The 21,361-nt window shown below is 38.5% G+C and overlaps 1 protein-coding gene and 1 pseudogene across 4 annotated transcripts in view; one reads left to right on the top strand and one right to left on the bottom strand.

The window, feature by feature from the left end:
• RPGRIP1L (RPGRIP1 like) overlaps nt 1-21,361 on the top strand; it is a 99,363-nt gene that overhangs the window by 35,433 nt on the left and 42,569 nt on the right. For all 4 annotated transcript variants that reach the window (XM_032612134.1, XM_032612137.1, XM_032612138.1 and 1 more), the window contains 6 exons: nt 4,724-4,830; nt 5,049-5,099; nt 5,779-5,958; nt 6,476-6,593; nt 13,203-13,655; nt 16,895-17,046. In XM_032612134.1, coding sequence (XP_032468025.1) covers nt 4,724-4,830; nt 5,049-5,099; nt 5,779-5,958; nt 6,476-6,593; nt 13,203-13,655; nt 16,895-17,046 — 1,061 coding nt within the window. The remainder of the gene's footprint in view (nt 1-4,723; nt 4,831-5,048; nt 5,100-5,778; nt 5,959-6,475; nt 6,594-13,202; nt 13,656-16,894; nt 17,047-21,361) is intronic.
• On the bottom strand, nt 17,078-21,356 carry LOC116743565 (annotated as a pseudogene).

The following is a 21,361-nucleotide window of genomic DNA, read 5'->3' as shown; positions in this document are numbered from 1 at the left end:
CGTATATGCCAAAGGAATTATTTTTTTCTCAGAGTTACTCTTTTTCAGGTTGTCTTTAATTTGTTTAATTTTCCTGAATTTATTCAAGAGTCAACAAGTGTTTATTAAGCACCAGTATGTGCTAGGCACTATTCTAAGTTCTGGGGATACAGCAATGAATAAAACAAAGACCTGGTCCTCATGCAGCATAAATTCAAGAGGGAGAAACTGACAGTAATTAAATAAATATGTGATACACCAGGTGGTGGCAGGTGCAGTAGAGGAAAAAAAAAAAAAGGCAGTGTAAGACAGCCGAGGATGGCAGAAGTCTTGCTTGGCTGTTTTTGATCTGATAGTGAGATGGCTAATTCTGCTCCGTGACAGAGAACTTAAATAAAGAAGCCTTGTCGGGCTTCCCTGGTGGCGCAGTGGTTGAGAGTCCGCCTGCCGATGCAGGGGACACGGGTTCGTGCCCCGGTCCGGGAAGATCCCACATGCCGCGGAACGGCTGGGCCCGTGGGCCATGGCCGCTGAGCCTGCGCGTCCGGAGCCTGTGCTCTGCAACGGGAGAGGCCACAACAGTGAGAGGCCCACGTACCGCAAAAAAAAAAAAAAAAAAAAAAAAAAGCCTTGTCAAGATGTCCCTGCTAAAATAATAATCATTAATAAGTTACATGTTATGAGTCCCAGATCTCACCTTTCTTGTCTCACAGAAGTAAAATAATTATATAATTAAAGTAGATGTCTGCTCTACTATATTATACACACATATGCACACAAATGCACAATCAGGGAAGTGAATTAATTGCTCCAAGTGTTGCATCTGTTTGCTCAGCCAGTAGGTAAACGCAGCGATGTGATAATAAGGTTGCTCCTTTTGAACTCTTGCAGTTCAGTTGCATGAGAACATGTAAAAGTTTAATGCAGACTCAGTTAAAAAAACAATTACATATCTAGTCAGTACTCTCTATATTGATTTAGATCACAGTGCCATATTTCGTTAACTCTAAGAAGATTTTTTTCCCATTTTAATATCTCTGAAATTGGGAAGCATCTTGTAGGTGATAACATTTTTTAAATTATGGTGGAACTTTTTTTAACATTTTAAGAAGTCTGAAATTGGAACACATCTTATAATCAATGGGGTCTTAATTTCAATGAAATATGTGTGCAGTATTTATTTACCAAGTGGTTTAAATGATGACAGACAGTTTATGAAATTTTCTCCAGAAGACTGTGAGTAGAATAAAATGATATGATTTCTGACTGGGTGGATATTTTAAAGTTTTTATGTCAAAGATTCTTAGTTCCTAACTTTAATATGTAGTGTTGAATACCTAACAGAGTGCTTTGTTTAGTAGTTGCTCAATAAATTCTTCCACCGACGTGGAAGGGCTCTGTATTTCCTCTCTCTTTTCTTTCTTGAGGAAAGAGAAATGAAATAAACCTTTCTTGTTCCCGTGCTTTCTGTACTTCCCTAGATATCAAAAATTCCAAAACTCTTATCTTTACACATTTGAATTGGTCTCTGGTAAGAAACTCTTAAGAGGATAGAATCTTGGTGGTCTTTTAAAACCTGTTTATTACTGTTGGATTAAGTCTGGGGGTTCTTTTCAGTCCCACAGCCCTCAACGTAATCACTATTAATATTTTTATATATGTCCTTCCAGAGTTGTTTCTATATGTATACATACAATTTTATAATGTGCTTTTTTATTTGTATTGTGAAATCGTTCCTTCAGTATAAATATAAATCTGCATCATCATCATTTATAATGGCTGTCATAGTTTTCCAGTGTGAGGATGTACCATAGATTGTTTGTTTAACAGTCTTCTATTGTTGAATTTTTAAATAGCTTCAGCTTTTTTAAGTACCCTGAACATCTTTCTACACAAATCTTTACACATTTATCTGATTATTTTCTTAAGAAAAATTGCTAGAACTGAATCTTTCTTTTTAATGCAACTATGATTTTAGTTATTTTTGCTTGCATACCTGAAATTTACAGGTCTGATAATTTCAGTTTTTGTTTCTTTGTGAAAATGTTAAAATAGATTTTAAGAAAAATAATACAGCCTTTAAACAATTTTTTCCAGGAAAATACTAAACAAAAAATTGAAGTTGTCTATTTAAGGAAATCTTTTAATATTTAGAAAGTTGCTTTTTTGTATTACAGATTTCAAAATTGTTTAATTTTACTTTGAAGTCTCTTCACACAGTTACCTTTTCATGTATCAAGTGTTCTCTGCCAGAAGATGTTTCCCTGGCTTCTTGTAGTCATTCATCTAACTGGCAAATTATTTTTAGAGAATACTCACCTCTTTATTCAAGGTACAAATTAGTTTCAGATTGTGCGAATATGTGGGGGAAGGATATGTAAATGCAGTTTGCATTTGGTTAATGCTTAAATTAACTGCATGTGTCTAAGGGCCTGCTTTTGAAAGTTCCTTTCTATCTTTAGCTGAAATGCATAATTCAGCATAATGCATATGGTTATATTGATCACAGCTGAAGATATTAGCACAAAGGAGCTCTGAAAATTGTTTAGTTGAATTGTTCTCTGCACTCTGCTTATTAATGGTGTGCTTGAAGAACATAATTTTAAAAGAGTGAAATGTTATCTCATTTGAATAAAATGCTGTTTAGCTTAACCTGCTTTTTGTCAAATCATAGGTAAAGAGGTTATTTTTCATCTTGTACAGGGTGCTTTGATTTTTCATATTATAATTCAGCAAGTCTATTTCCTCTTTGAACTATAATGTCTCCATACATTTTAAAGTCCCAGGAGTGACATCCCCAGTAAACAGTTTAAGAAAGGAAAAATATAGTAGAGAATTCTACATAAAATTCAGTAGAGAGAAAGTTACTGGTGCTCAGTAATATCTTCTCCCACTAATAAGTTATTTTCCCACTAATAAAGCCCTGGTTTTAAAAATACCAGGTAAGTGGGAACATAGTTGTTGAACGAAAAATCAGAAAAGGAAGAAATATTTGAGTAAGTTTATTTATACCAGTAACATATTATTCTCAGGACCCTGCTCTGAAAAATTGAAAGAATAGAAGACAGCATAGGAATAATATACACTGCGTCTGGATGAAGATGGAACGATCATGTCCTTACACTTCTGATTCCCCTCAGAACCCCTAAAAGTTTCACTAGCCAGAGAAGGAAATTACATTATCCTCAGGACCTTGGTTTTACTTCTTGCTGACTACATTTACCTCCTTTTTTGTTACCTAGTCATTCTATCTGGATGTTGTTTTAACCTAATCAACATCAAATAAAGGGTTCCAGATTCTTACTCTACTCTCTAACCAAAAAAGCAAATTTATCTCATAAGAATTCATATTTATTATTAATCCTAATTTTTAGTATAGAGATAAATGTTTGATCTTTACCTTAAATATTCCAAGTATTGTTCACATTTGGAAATTCTTTCATTTATTTCACTGAATATTAGTAATTTGTACTCTAGGATAACCTTCTAACCTCTTATCAATAAGAAAAATATTTACATATTTGATATTTTTGATATTAAAATGGCTCTACATACCCTAGGGTAACTTTTTTTTTTTTTTTACTTTTTAGTTTGCCAGAAGTATGTTATATTAAAAATATTCAAATTTAGTTCATTTCTTCTTAACTGTGTAATTTACAGTTTTTACTTGTATATAGCATTTATGGCTTGGGAACACAAAGCTTTATAAAAGTCCGAAACATATTTTTGTATAAAATGCAGTCAGTGTGCAGATGTGTTCATGTAAAGAATTCTTGGCAAATATGTTGATTTCCCTTTTTTTAAGAAAAGGAATGATGATCATAAATCTTTGTGAGCAGGATGAAATTAGTAGAGACACTTTGGATATCATGGTTTAGAGTCAGTCCACAAAGGGAGCCCACAAAGGAGAATACTTGACCACCACAACGAACTCTAGTAAAGAAGTACACTTAAGAACATAGGACTAAAGAGGAGATTTGTTAGCTCGCTATTATGCTTTCTTTTTTTTGAGTTAAGCATGTTTAATGCAGAGAGTGAAAAATTAGTCTCTCTATGGATTTGCCGTCTTCTGTAGCTCTACCCTATACGCCTGCTTGTGGGTCATGGCAAATGAGCACATAGGCAAAGGTAACCTATCTCCATTCCTAATTAATAGTGTGAACTCTGTGAATAAAGAACACACATGAATTATTATTGATACTGCCATGCACTCGTTGAGAATCCATTTCTACTCTCTTAAAAGATTTATTAAAAATGGGGTTGATTATAATTCCAGAGTTATTATCAGAAATTATCTTGTTTTAATAAAAAGACTTTATGCTGAATTAGGAAAAGATAACTCAAGGAAGTCAATTAGAAAAAACTAAAAGAAAAATTTTTTTTGCATGCCTTTCAGGACCCTTAATAAGTAAGTAAAAATCATAGATTTAGAAACATATTTTCATAGGCATTTTAGATAGAATGTTCCTTTGAAGTTCCAGAGGCCACAATTTCCTTATATTAATACTGTGAAACTAAGTCCTAAGTTTTTGATAAGCAAGTGAATCATATGGTAGACACATGATAGTGTTCATTTGTTCCTCATTCCCCTGCTGCCTTAGTCTAAGGTGCTAGCTTAATTTCCTCTCTGGCCAGAACAATGCTAGATTGAGCTTGGTGTGTTTCATGAATTAAGTCAATTTAAAATGTGTTCTTATACCTCATTCTCACTTACCTTTCGAATTGTGTCGACTTCATTTTTAAGACCAAAATGAGAAGATCATTCAAGAAAATAGAGAACTACAGTTACAGTACCTGGAACAAAAGCAACAACTTGATGAACTTAAAAACCGCATGAAAATTTACAACCAGGTGAACTATTTTCTCATTTAGGAAACTAACTCCAAATTTTTATCTAAATATTTCATACGTAAAGAAAACACTATACCACAAAGCAAAAGAATACAATAGATAACTTAGTTTATTAATTCATGGTATCTTGCAGTTTATGTTCCATGAGGGTAATCTACATAGTTGGAATGTCTCCTGCACTTTCCTTTGTGAGCTTTTACTTACTCTGTCTTTTGCAGGAGAGTGATATTAATGCTGATGAATTGAGTGAAGCTCTCCTGCTTATAAAGGTAACTTTCTAAACTTCATCATGAACTTCATGTCTACATATAACTCTTTCAGCATAATGATGACCCTTATTGTAACCTTTATACTTGGAGAATGAATTATTCAGGAAAAGTGGTCAGGTGACATTTAGTTACAGCATATACATATTTCATAATGACATCAAAATTACATTAAAGTAGACCTCAAAAACTCTTATTTAAAGCACTTTCCCCAACTGTAACAAACATTTTACTTTTATATGACCCACTATAAAACTAACCAGCAGTTTTCTGTCCTAAGAGACCTTGGTGCACCCTATTATCTTAAGTAAAATATTGAATTATATATGTCACCAGAAGATATTTTCTAGTTCTAGAATATTCTGTTACTTACAAGAAGACACAGAAAGTACATTTCTTTCCTTTTAGACCATCATGGTATAGATTTTAATCAAATGAAGAATAGAAATAAACGTACATGGTTCTTTTTTACTTCGTGAAGTAATAAACTTTTTTTTATTTCTCTGTAATTGTTCCAAGTGTCTATCCAAATATGTATTCTATATCAGGACTGCTTTATTCCTAACAGAAAATGGAAATATATCTGTTTTCAATTAATGATTGTTTCTTACTATATCCATATTAATTCACAGTTACATTTTAGACACTCTTGTTTTGGTAATAAAATATGTTTTTGTTTTAGGCTCAAAAATCACAAAAAAATGGAGACCTTTCTTTTTTAGAAAAAGTAGACAGTAAAATTAATAAAGATCTAGAACGCTCCATGAAAGAGCTGCAAGCAACTCATGCAGAAACAGTGCAAGAACTTGAAAAGACAAGAAACATGCTAATTATGCAACATAAAATTAATAAAGATTATCAGGTAATATAATACACTAAATCGGGAGGATATGTTTCCCATAATATTCTACTGATGACTTACATTTCAAAGCAGTATCATGTATTAGCGTCTGTTATGATCTATTATCATGTGTTACCACATGCCTGGAATTTAGCCTTGTATCTAGATACTCCTGACTAAAGAGTTCTAAAACAAGTAATTTTTTCAGTGCCTGGTTTTAGGGAACGAATCATGGCGACGTATTCACCAACGCCGGCACGCTCCGCAGTTGGTCCTGCCACAGCCGCCTGTTATATTAGCTTCTAACAAATGGGTCACCACTCCTTAAAAGGGACCCAGAGTTTTGTGGGTTTTACTCCTGGTTAACGAACACTGCCAAGCATAATTTTCTAAACTGTAAGCTCTTTGAAGTCAGGAAACAACAGCTTATAGCTCCCGGTATCCCCAGGATCTAAAAAATGCTTGAATCATAGTTGCTTTAACAAATGAAAATGGAACAAATCCTGAGTAATGAAACTTGTTATCTTTATTTTTTTAGATGGAAGTTGAGGCAGTGACCCAGAAGATGGAAAATTTGCAGCAAGATTATGAACTCAGAGTGGAACAGTATGTCCACCTTCTTGATAGCAGGGCTGCGCGCATCCAGAAACTAGAAGGTACAACGTGCACAATTCTTTGTCCACAGTAACTAGAGGAATGGATTTTTACAACAGTTGAAAATGTCATCCAAATGTACACTCATACTTTCTTTTTGCTCTTTTTTTCCCAATTTATTAACTATAATAATAAGTTACCAGAAAGGCTGTTTTTATCTGATACTTTTCTACTCAAGAATTTTTAGTAATTCCCTACTGCTTTTTGAATTCGGTGTTGCAGGCAAGATTTCAAAGTACTTCATAAAGTAGTACCACAGACTAAATTTAACCACATCATTTCTAATTTCTCTTCTAAGCAAACTACGCATCTCAGCCAAACAAGTCGGCTTGCTCTTTGTCAGATGCATCTTGTTCGGTCCCACCACCAGGGCTTTGTCTGCTCCATCTGAACCTCCTTTCTACTCTGACTCCAGGATATACCCTTCCCTGCTTCAGGATCTAAGCAAATGTGTGCCCATGCCAGAAAGCTGGCTCCAATTACTGCTAGCCACCCCTCTACTTGAAATGCCCTTACAGTGGTTTTCAGACTTTAGGAAGTAAGAAAATTACATGGGGAACTTGTTTCAAAGGTAGCTCCCTGGGCCCTACCCCTGGAGATCTTGGGGTCTCTGATTTGATATATTTATAAATAATTCCAAGCAATTCACATGCAGGTGTAAGACTGTACTTTGAACAACACTACCTCAGCACTTGCCACTTTTACTCTCATGTACTCAAAAAATATGTTTAGGGATTGTATTATATACACCGGTGCAGTTTTGCGTATTCTCTATGACTGCAACATAATAAGTTCTACAGTGATAAGTACTTTGTCTCTCTTTCATGCTCCCTGCCATACAGTACTTAAATTCAGTGATCTATGCCAGCAGTAATTTTTTTTTTTTTTAAGGAATTTTGCCTTTTTTTTTTTTAATTTTATTTATTTATTTATGGCTGTGTTGGCTCTTCGTTTCTGCGCGAGGGCTTTCTCTAGCTGTGGCAAGCGGGGGCCCCTCTTCATTGCGGTGCGCGGGCCTCTCACTATCGCGGCCTCTCTTGTTGCGGAGCACAGGCTCCAGACACGCAAGCTTGGTAATTGTGCCAGCAGTAATTTTACACTCTTAAGGATCACTGAGAATCCAAAAGGCCTTATGTTTATATGGGTTATATTCATGATATTTATCATGTTAGAAATTAAAAATGAGAAATTTAAAAAATATTTGGCATGCTAAAATAATAATTAACCCATTACATGTTAACATAAATTACAGTTTTATTTTTTAATAGGTATATTTTCCATACCAAAAAAATAGACAAGCGACATGGTTTTAAATTTTTTTAATTGCTTAACATTTTTGCAAATCTTTTCAGCATCTGTCTTAATAGAAAACAGCTGGGTTTTTATATCTGCTTCTACAGTGAATCTGTTATGATATCACACATCACATAGATTCTGGGAAACTCTATTATACACTTGTAAGAGACTAAGAATGAAAAAGGCCAATAACATCTTAGTATTATTTTAAAAATAGTTTTAACCTCACAGACCTCCAGAACAGTCTCAGGTACCCTCAGGGGTTCCCAGACCACACTCTGAGAACCATTGCTCTAAGTAGAAGGGTTCAGTAACTATCTTCATCTGACTGAACAGGGTTTTCCAAAGCCAAAGAGCATTGTGTTCCTTTTATTGCAAGTAGTACTCAATAAAAATTCACTTAATGAAATTTTCCTGAATAACAGGGAGGTCACACAGTTTGAGATTTTCATTCCTTTCAAGCCTCACTAAGTCTTTACCAATGTATTCTATCTGTGTCCTAAATTCATTGATTGATTCCATAAACATGCTCAAGTTCCTAATGTATCCTAAGCAAAGTGCTAGGCAGTGAGAATACAAACGGAAAAAGCTCGGGCTTTTTCCTCCAAGAACTTGTAAGTTGTGAACAAGTAAGTAGACAGTTATACTTTACTGTGAAGAGTGTGAAGTTAGAAAAATGCAAAAGCTATCAAGGAAACATTGAGGAGAGAATGCCTATTTATACCTGAAGATTCAGGAAAGACCCCACACAGTAGGTTTGGAGGCTTTAAAGATGACAGAATTCACCACTAAGTAAAAACAATGAAAGGCTTTCCAGGAAGTAGATGAAGCAGGTAAAAATGCCCTAAGTGTGAAGCACTGCCATTCATTTGAGAAAATGCATGTGAATCTGTCTGTTTGGAACTCAGGATTAGTAAACGGAGAAGAACCTGGATTTAAAGCTGGTAAGAACCAAATCCTGAAGGCCCCATTTGCCAACCTGATGAGTCTGAACCTTATTAACCTAGAGAAGCACCAAGGAATTTTTAAGGTAGGGAGTAGTACACCCAGAACTTCATTTTGGAGATTATGCTATAGGTTTCGGGAAGAATGAGTAAAATTTGAAGGACGGAAGGAATTGGGTTCCATTAATCATCTAGGTAATAAACACTGAGGGTGTAAGTAAGGTAGCATCAGTGGAGATGCAGAGGACAGGGACAAATTTGCTAAAGACTTAGGAAATATTTTTGAATAGCAGTGACCCTACAGATGTGGGGAGAGTAAAAAAAAAAGGGGGGGGGAACCTAGGATGACACTGTGATATCTAGCTTAGGCAGCTGGATGAAGGCTAACATCATCACTTGAAATTCAAGGTACAGAAATAACTAGAAGACAATATGAGCCATTCTGCTTTGGGTATATTGAGTTTGTTGTGCCTAGGGGATATCTAGATAGAGGGCTCAGCAAGCCACTAGATGTGTGGGCCTGGAATTGAGGAAAGAAATCTGAATTAAAAATAGAAATATGAGCATCTTCAGAATATTGATAGTAACAGAAGTCATAAAAGGGGTTGTGATCACTAATCATTAGAGAAATGCAAATCAAAACTGCAATGAGGTACCACCTCACACCGGTCAGAATGGCCATGATTTAAAAGTCTACAGATAGGGCTTCCCTGGTGGCACAGTGGTTGAGAGTCTGCCTGCCGATGCAGGGGACACAGGTTTGTGCCCCAGTCCGGGAGGATCCCACATGCCACAGAGCGGCTGGGCCACTGAGCCATGGCCGCTGAGCCTGCACGTCCGGAGCCTGTGCTCCGCAACAGGAGAGGCCACAACAGTGAGAGGCCCGCGTACTGCAAAAAAAAAAAAAAAAGTCTACAGATAACAAACACTGGAGAGGGTGTGGAGAAAAGGGACCCCGTGTACACTGTTGGTGGGAATCTATGTTGGTGCAGCCACTATGGAAAATAGTATGGAGGTTCCTCACAAAACTAAAAACAGAACTACCATATGATCCAACAGTCCCACTCCTGGGCATATACCTGGACAAAACTATAATTCAAAAAGATACCTGCACCCCTATGTTCATAGCAGCACTGTTCACAATAGCCAAAACATGGAAACAACCTAAATGTCCATCAACAGATGACTGGATAGAGAGGATGTGGTACATATATATGATGGAATACTACTCAACCATAAAAAGGATGAAATAATGCCACTTGCAGCAACATGGATGCAACTAGAGAATATCACACTAAGTGAAGTTAAGTCTGAAAGAGAAAGACAAATACCATATGATATCACGTACACCTGGAGTCTAAAATACGACACAAATTAACCTATCTAAAAAACAGAAACGGACTCACAGACGTAGAGAACAGATTTGTGGTTGCCGAGGGGGAGAGGGAGAAGGATGGACTGGGAGTTAGGGGTTAGTGGATGCAAACTATTACATTTAGAATGGATAAACAACAAGGTCCTAATGTGTAGCCCAAGAAGCTATATCCAGTCTCCTGGGATGAATCATAATGGAAAAGAATATTTTAAAAAGAATGTGTATATGTGTATAACTGAGTCACTTTTCTGTACAGCATAAACTAGCACAACATTGTAAATCAGCTCTATTTCAAATAAATAAAAGGAGATGTGATTACTCATGAGAATATGTAGACTAAAAAGAGGATAAAAACAGAACCCCAGCAAACTGGCAGAGAAAGAGAAACCCTTAAAGAGTAAGAGAGGTAGGGGCTTCCCTGGTGGTGCAGTGGTTGAGAGTCCGCCTGCCGATGCAGGGGACACGGGTTTGTGCCCCGGTCCGGGAAGATCCTACATGCCATGGAGCGGCTTGCCCCGTGAGCCATGGCCACTGAGCCTGTGTGTCCGGAGCCTGTGCTCTCCAACGGGAGAGGCCACAGCAGTGAGAGGCCCGCGTACCGCAAAAAAAAAAAAAGAAGAAGAAGAGAGGTAGGAGGAGAAGCAGGGCAGACGAGGACATGAAAGCTCACAAAAGTTCACAAAAGAGGATGTGGTCATCAGTGTCAATTAAGCAAAGAACTCAAATAACACGAGGACCATTCAATCTAGAAACTGGTTAGTTATTGGTGACCTTTTCTAGAGTAGTTTCACGAGAAAAATAAGGCAGATGCTTTTTGCAGGAAGTTGAAGAGTGTCTGTTAGATGAGGAATTGGAGACACAAGTATACATTACTCTTTTTAGAAAGTTGGATGTAACATGGCGGGGGAAATGTGTATCTAGAAAGAGATACATCTTTTTATTTATTTTTTATTGAAATATAGTTGATTTATATTATTAGTTTCAGGTGCACAGAATAGTCATTCAGTATTTTTATAGATTATACTCCATTATAAGTTATTACAAGATAATGGCTGTAATTCACTGTGCTATACAATATCCTTGTTGTTTATCTATTTTATATATAGTAGTTTGTATCTGTTAATCCTGTACTCCTAATTTGTCCCTCCTCTTCCTTCTCCCCTTTGGTAACCACAAGTTTGTTCTCTATATCTGTGAGTCTATTTCTGTTTTACTTGTACATCCATTTGTATCGTTTTTAGATTCCACATATAAGTGATATCATACACTATGTGCTTTCTCTGACTGACTTCACTAAGTATAATATTCTCTGGGTCCATCCACGTTGCTGCAAATGGCAGCATTTCATTCTTTTTTATGGTTGAGTAATATTCCATTATGTATTACACCACATCTTCTTTATCCATTCATCTGTTGATGGGCACTTGGGTTGCTTCCATGTCTTGGCTATCGTAAATAGTGCTGCTGTGAACGTTGGGGTGCGTGTATCTTTTTGAATTAGTGTTTTCATTTTTTCTGGGTATATACCCAGGAATGGAATTGCTGGATTCTATGGTAGTTTTATTTTTAATTTTTTGAGGAACCTTCATACTGTTTTCCACAGTGGCTGAACCAGTTTATATTTCCACTGACAGTGCACAAGTGTTCCCTTTTCTCCATATCCTCTCCAGCATTTGTTGTTTGTAGACTTTTTGATGACAGTCATTCCAAGAGGTGTGAGGTGATATCTCGTTGTGAATTTCACTTGCATTTCTCTAATAATTAGCAATGTTGAGCATCTTTTCATGTGCCTGTCAGCCATCTGTATGTCTTCTTTGGAGAAATGTCTGTTCAGGTCTTCTGCCCATTTTTCAATTGAGTTTTTTGGTTTTCTGATATTGGGTTGTATGAGCTGTTTATGTATTTTGGATATTAACCCGTTGTCGGTCGCATCATTTGCAAATATTTTCTCCCATTCAGTAGGTTGTCTTTTCATTTTGTCAATAATTTCCTTTGCTGTGCAAAAGCTTTTAAGTTTAATTAGGTCCAGTTTGTTTAGTTTTGCTTTTACTTCTTGCCTTAGGAGACAGATCTAAAAAAAATATTGCTACAACTCATGTCAAAGAGTGTTCTGCCTGTGTTCTCTTCTAGGAGTTTATGGTTTCATGTCTTACATTTATGTCTTTAAACCATTTTGAGTTTATTTTTCTATATGGTGTGAGGGAATGTTCTAATCTAGAAAGATATATATCTTTTTTAAAAGCAGCTTCTTAGAAATGTAATGAACACATTTTAAATTGCACTTTTTTTTTTTTTTTTTGCGGTACACGGGCCTCTCACTGTTGTGGCCTCTCCCGCTGCGGAGCACAGGCTCTGGACGTGCAGGCCCAGCGGCCATGGCTCACGGGCCCAGCCGCTCCACGGCATGTGGGATCTTCCCGGACCGGGGCACGAACCCGTGTCCCCTGCATCAGCAGGTGTTCTCAACCACTGCGCCACCAGGGAAGCCCTTAAATTACACTATTAAAGTACACAGCTTGGTGAGTTTGGGCCTATGTATACACCTGTGAAACCGTCACTATAATCAAGATAATAAACATATCCATCATTCCGCAAAAGTAGAAAAATATATATTTTAGTAAGCTGAAGGGAAGGAGCTAGTAGAAAGAGAAATTGACTTTATAGGAGAGAAGATAATAGAGCAGAGGCAAAGGAGCAGTGAAATCTAAATATTTACCTCAGCTGTTCATTCAAGGGCCTTTTTTTTCTCTTTTTCTGTTTCCCTGGTATAACTTGTATTACCACTTAAGGTGTAATTTTTTTTAATAAGTGATGTCAAAATAAATGATAGATTTCTTTATAATACAGTATCATTTACAGAAAAACAGTGTAGTCATAGAATTTAAGATTGAGACTATACACCAAAAGCACTCAGACTTCCTACCACTTCAAAAGCCAGTTTGTATCTTTATATGTCAATACTTTAAAACCTCTAAACTGTGTGTCTTCTCTTGCAGCCCAATTAAAGGATATTGCCTATGGCACCAAGCAGTACAAATTTAAACCAGAAATCACGCCAGATGACTCCGTTGATGAGTTTGATGAAACCATTCACTTAGAACGAGGCGAAAACCTATTTGAAATCCATATCAACAAAGTAACCTTTTCTTCTGAAGTGTTACAGGCATCTGGAGATAAAGAGCCTGTCACCTTCTGTACCTTTGCTTTCTATGATTTTGAACTACAGACAACTCCCATAGTGCGGGGCCTTCACCCAGAATATAACTTTACTTCTCAATATCTCGTTCATGTTAATGACTTATTCTTACAATACATTCAGAAAAATACTATAACTCTTGAGGTCCACCAGGCTTACAGCACAGATTATGAAACAATCGCGGCATGTCAATTGAGATTCCATGAAATTCTAGAAAAAAGCGGTCGAATATTTTGCACAGCAAGTTTGGTTGGTGAGTACAATCTTATAAACTTTGGCTGTTTGAAGCACTGACTGGTTTATACATTAATATGGTGTTCCACATTAGTATCTTCTCTCTCAGATTCAAGGTGCCTTTAGGGTAAGGACAGCATTCTGATATAGCTGCCCACAGTTGATTGGACTCTCTTAAGTGTCACTAATAATGTCAGTACAATGGCTATTAATTTTTTAAAGCTTATTAGTGCAAATGTTTATTTACCATGTTGATATCCTTGTTTGATTAAACATTAATTGTAGTACTTTTTTTTCTTTTTTTGCGGTACGCGGGCCTCTCACTGTTGTGGCCTCTCCCGTTGCGGAGCACAGGCTCCGGATGCGCAGGCTCAGCGGCCATGGCTCACGGGCGCAGCCACTCCGCGGCATGTGGGATCTTCCCGGACCGGGCAGGAACCCGCATCCCCTGCATCGGCAGGCGAACTCTCAACCACTGCGCCACCAGGGAAGCCCAATTGTAGTACATTTATCAAAGTTTTTAAGGAGCTTATCATGTTATCACTGTTACTAAGCACTGGGAATACAGTGATCAGTGGTAAATAAGACAGAGCCCCTACCTTCATGTAGCTTACCTTCTAGAGGGGAAGATGGGCCATAAAAAAAATATACATATCATTAGATATGAAGAAAAATTATCAGAGCAAGAGGCTAAAGAGAGAGATGGAAGGTTGCTAATTCAGATGAGGGCTTCCCTACGGGGTGCCATTGGTAAAGACCTGAATAAAGATCCATGTCAGGATCCAGAGGAAGAATGTTTCCAGCAGAGGAAACAGCAAGTATTGTACAAAGGCCTGAGGGAGGAACAAACCTGCCATGTTGGAGGAACAGCAAGGAGGCCAGTGGCTAGAGCAGAGATGAGACTAAAGCAATAGGCAGGGACCAGATCTCACTGTAGAGCCTTGTGGGTCATGGTGAGGTGTTTGGGCTTTTTTTTCCTCCGCGTGATGCAAGTCATTGGGTGGTTTTGAGGAGAGAAGTAACGTGATCACACATAGGTTTTAGAAAAATCACCCTGAGTGCTGTGGGAAGAACAGTCTGTATGGGCCAAGCAAGAAAATAGGACCATTATCAGGCTATTGCATTAATCTGTGGAAAGATGTTGGTGGCTTGTATTACGATGGTAATGAAAGTAGTGATAAGAATTGGTTATATTCAGTGTATATTTGATTAACTCTTCCTTAAAAGCATGCTCATCAATTGAATGTAGAGTAATGAGGGAAGCAGAGGAGGTGAGAATTTCTGGTGTGAACAGCCAGGACAATGATGAGGCCATTTATCGAGGTAGACCTGGGCAAGGAACAAATTTGAGGAAAAAAGCTAAGAATTGTGTTTGAACAGGTTAAGATTGACCTGCCTATTAGACAGCCAAGTGGAAATGTCACCTAAACAGTTGGATATACTAGTCTGAAGGTCAGAGATTGAAATATAAAAGCAGGATTCATTAGCACACAGAATATATTTTAAGCCTTGGGCCTAGATAATTTCACATAGAGAGTGAGTATATATAAAGAAGAGAAGGTGACCAAGGACTGAGCCTTGGGAGACTCCAAAATGTAGAGTTCAGGAAGAAGAGGAAGAGCCAGCAAAGGAAACCAAGGAGTGGCCAGTGAGGTGGGAGACAAACCAAGAGTATACAGTATCCTAGAGGCCAAGTGAAGAAACCTTTTCAAGAAGAAAGGAGGGTGCATAATAGCCAGGTCATGGCAGCAATCTAAATGCCCATTGACAGACGAATGGATAAAGATATGGCACATAGGTACAATGGAATACTACTCAGCCATAAAAAGAAACGAAATTGGGTCATTTGTAGAGATGTGGATGGACCTAGAGACTGTCCCACAGAGTGAAGTAAGTCAGAAGGAGAAAAACAAATATCGTATATTAATGCATGTATGCGGAATCTAGAAAAATGGTGCGGATGAACTGGTTTGCAAGGCAGAAATAGAGACACAGATGTAGAGAACAAACGTATGGACACCAAGGGGGAAAAGCGGGGGTGGTGGTGGGATGAACTGGGCGATTGGGATTGACATGTATACACTGATGTGTATGAAATAGATAACTAATGAGAACCTGCTGTATAGAAAATAAATAAAATTCAATAACTACATAAATTTAAAAAAGGAAAACTCTTTTAAGTGACCAAGGAAAAAAGGAAGGAGGGTGACTTAGGTTCTGGGGAGGGATTTTATTTTATTGATTGCATAGGTGATATAGTCACATGGTTCAGAAGAACTTGCCCTCAGAAAACTTAGTGTGGGGCTTCCCTGGTGGCACAGTGGTTGAGAGTCCGCCTGCCAACGCAGGGGACACAGGTTTGTGCCCCAGTCCCGGAAGATCCCACATGCCGCGGAGCGGCTGGGCCCGTGAGCCATGGCTGCTGAGCCTGCGCGTCCGGAGCCTGTGCTCCGCAACGGGAGAGGCCACAACAGTGAGAGGCCCGCGTACCGCAAAAAAAAAAAAACTTAGTGTGGTGGAGAAGTAGACTGGTGAACTGCCGATTGTGCCAAAGCAGTCAGTGCCCTAATGAGGACACCTTTCTTCGTTTCTGCAAAGGAACTATAGAACTCTTAAGTCTCCTGGGAGCCCTAGAGGAAATCATCACAGAGGAAGAAAGAGAAAGAGCTGCCTGAGTTAGAAGGCGTACTACAACTACAACCCCAGCAAGAGGGTGTGCAGGGCAGACATGCGAGGGTATATTACATACGGTATAGATTTGGCATAGCTATGGTGTTTTTCCCTATACTTACGGCATGGTAGGAAAATGGGAAGGTGCCAAAGATTTCTCGAAAGTTGAATTCATATTCCATTCATAATTTTGAGGTTTCATTTTGTATCTGTCAGACTACATTGAGTGCAACTTGTTAAAAAATAAAAAGTAGCATCAGAAAGAATCGTGGAGTATTTGACTCAATGTTTAGATTTTTCTTTATATTTTAGAAAGATTGAAATAGTATAAACCGGGCTACCTCAAACATAGTTTGACATAGTTTTTTAATAATATTTAACGTACGGTGGAACTCGTACTTGCAGAAGTAACTTTATTTTCTTTATCTCTCTTATTTGCCAATCACACATCATTTGTGCAAGTCATATATTATTTTACTCAGTATAAAATTTATAGTTTTAATGTATAATACCATTGATGTATTTTTTACTGGTATATATTTTGATTTATGGGACTATTTTAACAGTGAGTTATGTATTGGTTTGTAGGAACTAAAGGAGACATCCCCAATTTTGGCACAGTAGAATACTGGTTCCGATTAAGAGTTCCCATGGATCAAGCAATTCGACTTTATCGAGAACGGGCAAAGGCTTTGGGATATATAACATCAAATTTTAAGGGGCCAGAGCAAATGCAATGGGTAAGCTTGTTTGACTTTACGACCCTTTTATGACACAGAAATTTTATAGTATTTCTTTATATTATCATGCTTTAAACCGAAATCATTTTCTTTCACAGCCATCAAGTGGCTTTTTTTAACTTTTTATTTTGAAATAATCATAGACTTACAGGAAGTAGCAAAAATAGTACAGAGGTCCCGTGTAGCCTTCACCCAGCTTCTCCCAATTATAATATTTTATGTAACTATAGTGTAGTATCAAAACCAGGAAATTGATATTGGTACAGTACTATTAACTAGGCTACAGACTTTATCCAGATTTTGCAAGTTTTTACATGCACTTATGTGCGCATGCCATGTGTACGACTACTTGTGTGTGTGTGTGTGTGTGTGTGTGTGTGTGTGTGTGTGTAGGAAGAAGCAGAGTTCAGTGCAGTTTTATCATGTGTATATAATCATGTAACTACCACCACAGTCAAGATACAGAATTGCTCTTTTACCACGAAGGAACTCCCTTGTGCTATCCAGGACAGTTTCGAAAAAGAGAATTGCAATACGATTATTACACATCAAGTGACTTTCGTTACAATTTCCACTGTTAAGGAAATGGATAGCTATTATTGAGCTTTCATTTATTCTCCTTTTTTCCAACTGTTTCCAACTTCTTCCAAGCTGTTTAAGAAACTTTTAGGTTTCTGAAATGCAGAGTAAAATATAAAATGAATATTCTTTTCCTGAGAATTAGAAGTATGAATGCAATTCCTCAGAGCAGCATTTTCTAAACTATGTTTCATGGCGTCTTAATAGCCATATTTCCAAAAGAATTCCATGATCCAGTAAATGCAGAAAACACTGAATTTAGAAGAATTCAATAGGATCCTTGACTTCAGGGCTTCTCATGTATACCGTGAATCTCAAGAGGAAGCATAAAGTATACACTTATGTTAAGTAACAAAGGGTTAGAATATAGTAGAAACATTTTGGAATGTCTGTTCAAGTCATTATTCTCTTTTTTCATTTGGACCTGCCGTCTTCTAATCCGTGGGGCTGGGCCCCCAGTGGCCAGCTTTACGTTTGGTGATCCTGTTCTCTCCCACCCCACCCAATTATGACTAATGATTCAGGAATATCCACCTGCCCCCAGCTGAGCGAATCAGATTCTGCTTTCTGAGATCAAGAGAAAGCAAGACTCCCCGTGCCTGGAACATGTAAAGTTGGGAGCTGTGGGACAGCCATCTGCTACCATGCTAAATGGCAAAGGAAAGAAAATGGGACTGGAAGGAGAATAATGAACAAGCATACAGAGAAAAATGGAAACTAGATGGAGAGTAAATTCCTGTAGTTTTCCAGTCCCATTACCTTCCGTAGATACAACCACATTTCTGCTATACAGTTCTATGAAATAACCCTGTAGCCTTATATAAAAGTCTCTTTTCATTGTATTTGCTGGGTGGAATTAGTTTCCATAACTTTCAATTAAAAGAACCATGACTAATATAACATTGATGCCGAAACATAAAGAATGACACCCGTTTCCCAGAGATCATCCTTCTGGACTAGTATTCTTCAGAACACACTTTGGGAAACACTGTTATGGAAAAGGGAATTAGAGATAGAGAAACCACATGATTTATTAATTTTTGTGGTTTAAAGAGTTTTAGACTCCCAGTTTATGGGTTGAATGAGTCATTTACTGTTGGAATTTCAGCTTTTGTGGGTAGACTCAGGGGGAGAAACCGAGGGGGTACTTTCTAAGTCCTTCCACTCAGTCATCTATAGCTGGATGCAAACGAGCCCTGGGAAAGCAGTGTTGTGATTCCCTTCTCAGATTTCCCCTCTCCACACCACCAGATGTCTCCACCAAGGAGATTATGACTTCAGTTCTGTTTTCCTTCTCCAGTAAACTTCTCTAGAAACAAAAGTTCCAGATGTCCAATCCAGATTCAAAAATGCAGTGAAAGAGGGGTCCCTGTATGGAAGGTAGAGAATTACCTAACACCACAAGGCACTGCAACACTACATTCTTTGTCCCAGATCACATCAGCTATGGAAGGCTTAGCAGTTAGTCAATGCAGGTGTTTGCTAGGATACTTGTGCACTGACTAATAGTCCCAAAAAGGGCCATAGAGTAGTTTCTGACCCTGCCTGACAACTCCCTTTGCTCATCTCTCTTCTGAAATGTCCTTCCAATCCAAGGTTTTACCCCTCCAATCTTTATCTCTCACTCTGTTTTCTTGTTCCTTGGCCTCAGGTATCTGCTCCCCCAGATCACATTGGTTCAGGATGAGGGCCAACCCAAATATAACAAAATCATCTCTGTGGGTGGGTACCATCAAATTCATTGGTTTCTCATTTAAGAACGCGATATGATCAGAATAACTGGAATGGTTGAAGGAGTAGCTCCTTTTTTTTTTTAGACATATTTATTCAGCATCATGATCAGACTATTACATTTAGCGATCAACAGCATGGGTGCAAAAAATCTACATTAAAACCCTTTGTTGGGGGGCTTCCCTGGTGGCACAGTGGTTGGGAGTCCGCCTGCCGATGCAGGGGACACACGTTTGTGCCCCGGTATGGGAAGATCCCACATGCCGCGGAGCGGCTGGGCCCGTGCGTACGGAGCCTGTGCTCCACAGTGGGAGAGGCCACAGCAGTGAGAGGCCCGCATACCGCAAAAAAAAAAAAAAACCCTTTGTTGGAATGCTTTACACTTTCCACAGAACAGAAACTAAAAGAACCTGTTATACAATTAGTCACAAATACAGTCCCCGAGTTTTTTTGCCCATACACATGAGTATTGTCTAAAACATGTCTTCTTTGTAGCATCTAGGCCCTGCCACCACTTTGCTTGGCTGAGTTCACAAATCTCTTGTAACCTGTAGCTTCCCTGTCACTTCTCTGGCTCTCCTCTCCTGCTAAGCTTTGTTTCCTGGCAGTAATTAAAACCTTCTGCCACTGCCATAGCTCCTGCTGCTGCTGGAGCCACCATAGCTACCTTGGTTTCGTGGTTTGGCAAAGTATTGGCCTCCACCACCATAGGGGCCAGAACTTCGGCCTCCAAAGTTTCCTCCTTTCATGGGCCCAATATTTGAAGATTGATTGTTGTAACTGCCAAAATCATCGTAGCTTCCATCACCTCCAAAATGGCTTCAATCATTACCAAACCCATTATAGCCATCCCCACTGCCACCATATCCATCACCACCACGGCTGCCACCAAAGCCAGCTCGGCCACTGAAATTTCCTCCACGACCAAAGGTGTCATTCCCACCAAAACCCCCTCCACGACCACCACCAAAGTTTCCAGAACCACTTCGACCTCTTTGGCTGGATGAAGCACCAGCCATCTGTTGCTTAGGTAGGGCTTTCCTTACTTCACAGTTGTGGCCATTCACAGTGTGGTATTTCTGAATGACAGTCTTGTCTACAGAGTCATGGTCATCAAAGGTTATGAAAGCAAAGCCTCTCTTTTTGCCACTGCCTCGGTCAGTCATGACTTCAGTCATTTCAGTTTTCCCGTACTGCTCAAAATAATCTCTTAGGTGATGTTCTTCAGTGTCTTCTTTAATGCCACCAACAAAAATCTTTTTCACAGTTAAGTGGGCACCAGGTCTTTGAGAATCTTCTCTTGAGATGGCCCTCTTTGGTTCCCCAACTCTTCCATCCACCTTGTGTGGCCTTGCCTTCATGGCCGCATCCACCTCCTCCACAGTGGCATATGTGACAACCCCGAAGCCTCTGGAGCACCTGGTGTTTGGATCCCTCATTACCACACAGTCTGTGAGTGCTCCCCATTGCTCACAATGGCTCCTCAGACTGTCATCGGTTGTTTCAAAGCTCAAACCTCCGATGAAGAGCTTCTGCAGCTGTTCGGGCTCTTTGGGAGACTCTGACTTAGACATGACGGCAGTGGAGGGGAGAGGCATCAACGATGCTTACCTGGCGGCGTCCACGAGCAGAAAGGAAGGAGTAGCTCTTAATAAAATTGTGAACTAGGGGACATTTGTCTTGGACCTAACTGCTCACTTTACCTGTTAATTATTAAATAGAATTAAAGAACATCAGATTAACTATTTTCTTGGCTTTATTTGGTTTTAACAGCAATCTCTACATGTATGCTCAGTCTTCTATATTTGCTGCTAATAGCATCCGTACATACGTTCTAGAGAGTATTGGTTTTAAATAAGAGTCGAGTCTTTTACTGAGAAATTCACTTTGAAGTGAAAATCTGCAGCTTTTTGTCCATCTACAAAATTATTTTGTTTGGGGGTTGGCAGCTGTTGTTTACTTTTCACTGTATTATTACTATGATATAAATATGTATGTTTTTCCA

This window comes from Phocoena sinus, chromosome 19, assembly GCF_008692025.1.
Source record: "Phocoena sinus isolate mPhoSin1 chromosome 19, mPhoSin1.pri, whole genome shotgun sequence".
Lineage (NCBI taxonomy): Eukaryota > Metazoa > Chordata > Mammalia > Artiodactyla > Phocoenidae > Phocoena > Phocoena sinus.
The sequence above is the reverse complement of the archived record's forward strand: the minus strand, read 5'-3'. Positions and strand labels throughout refer to the sequence as shown.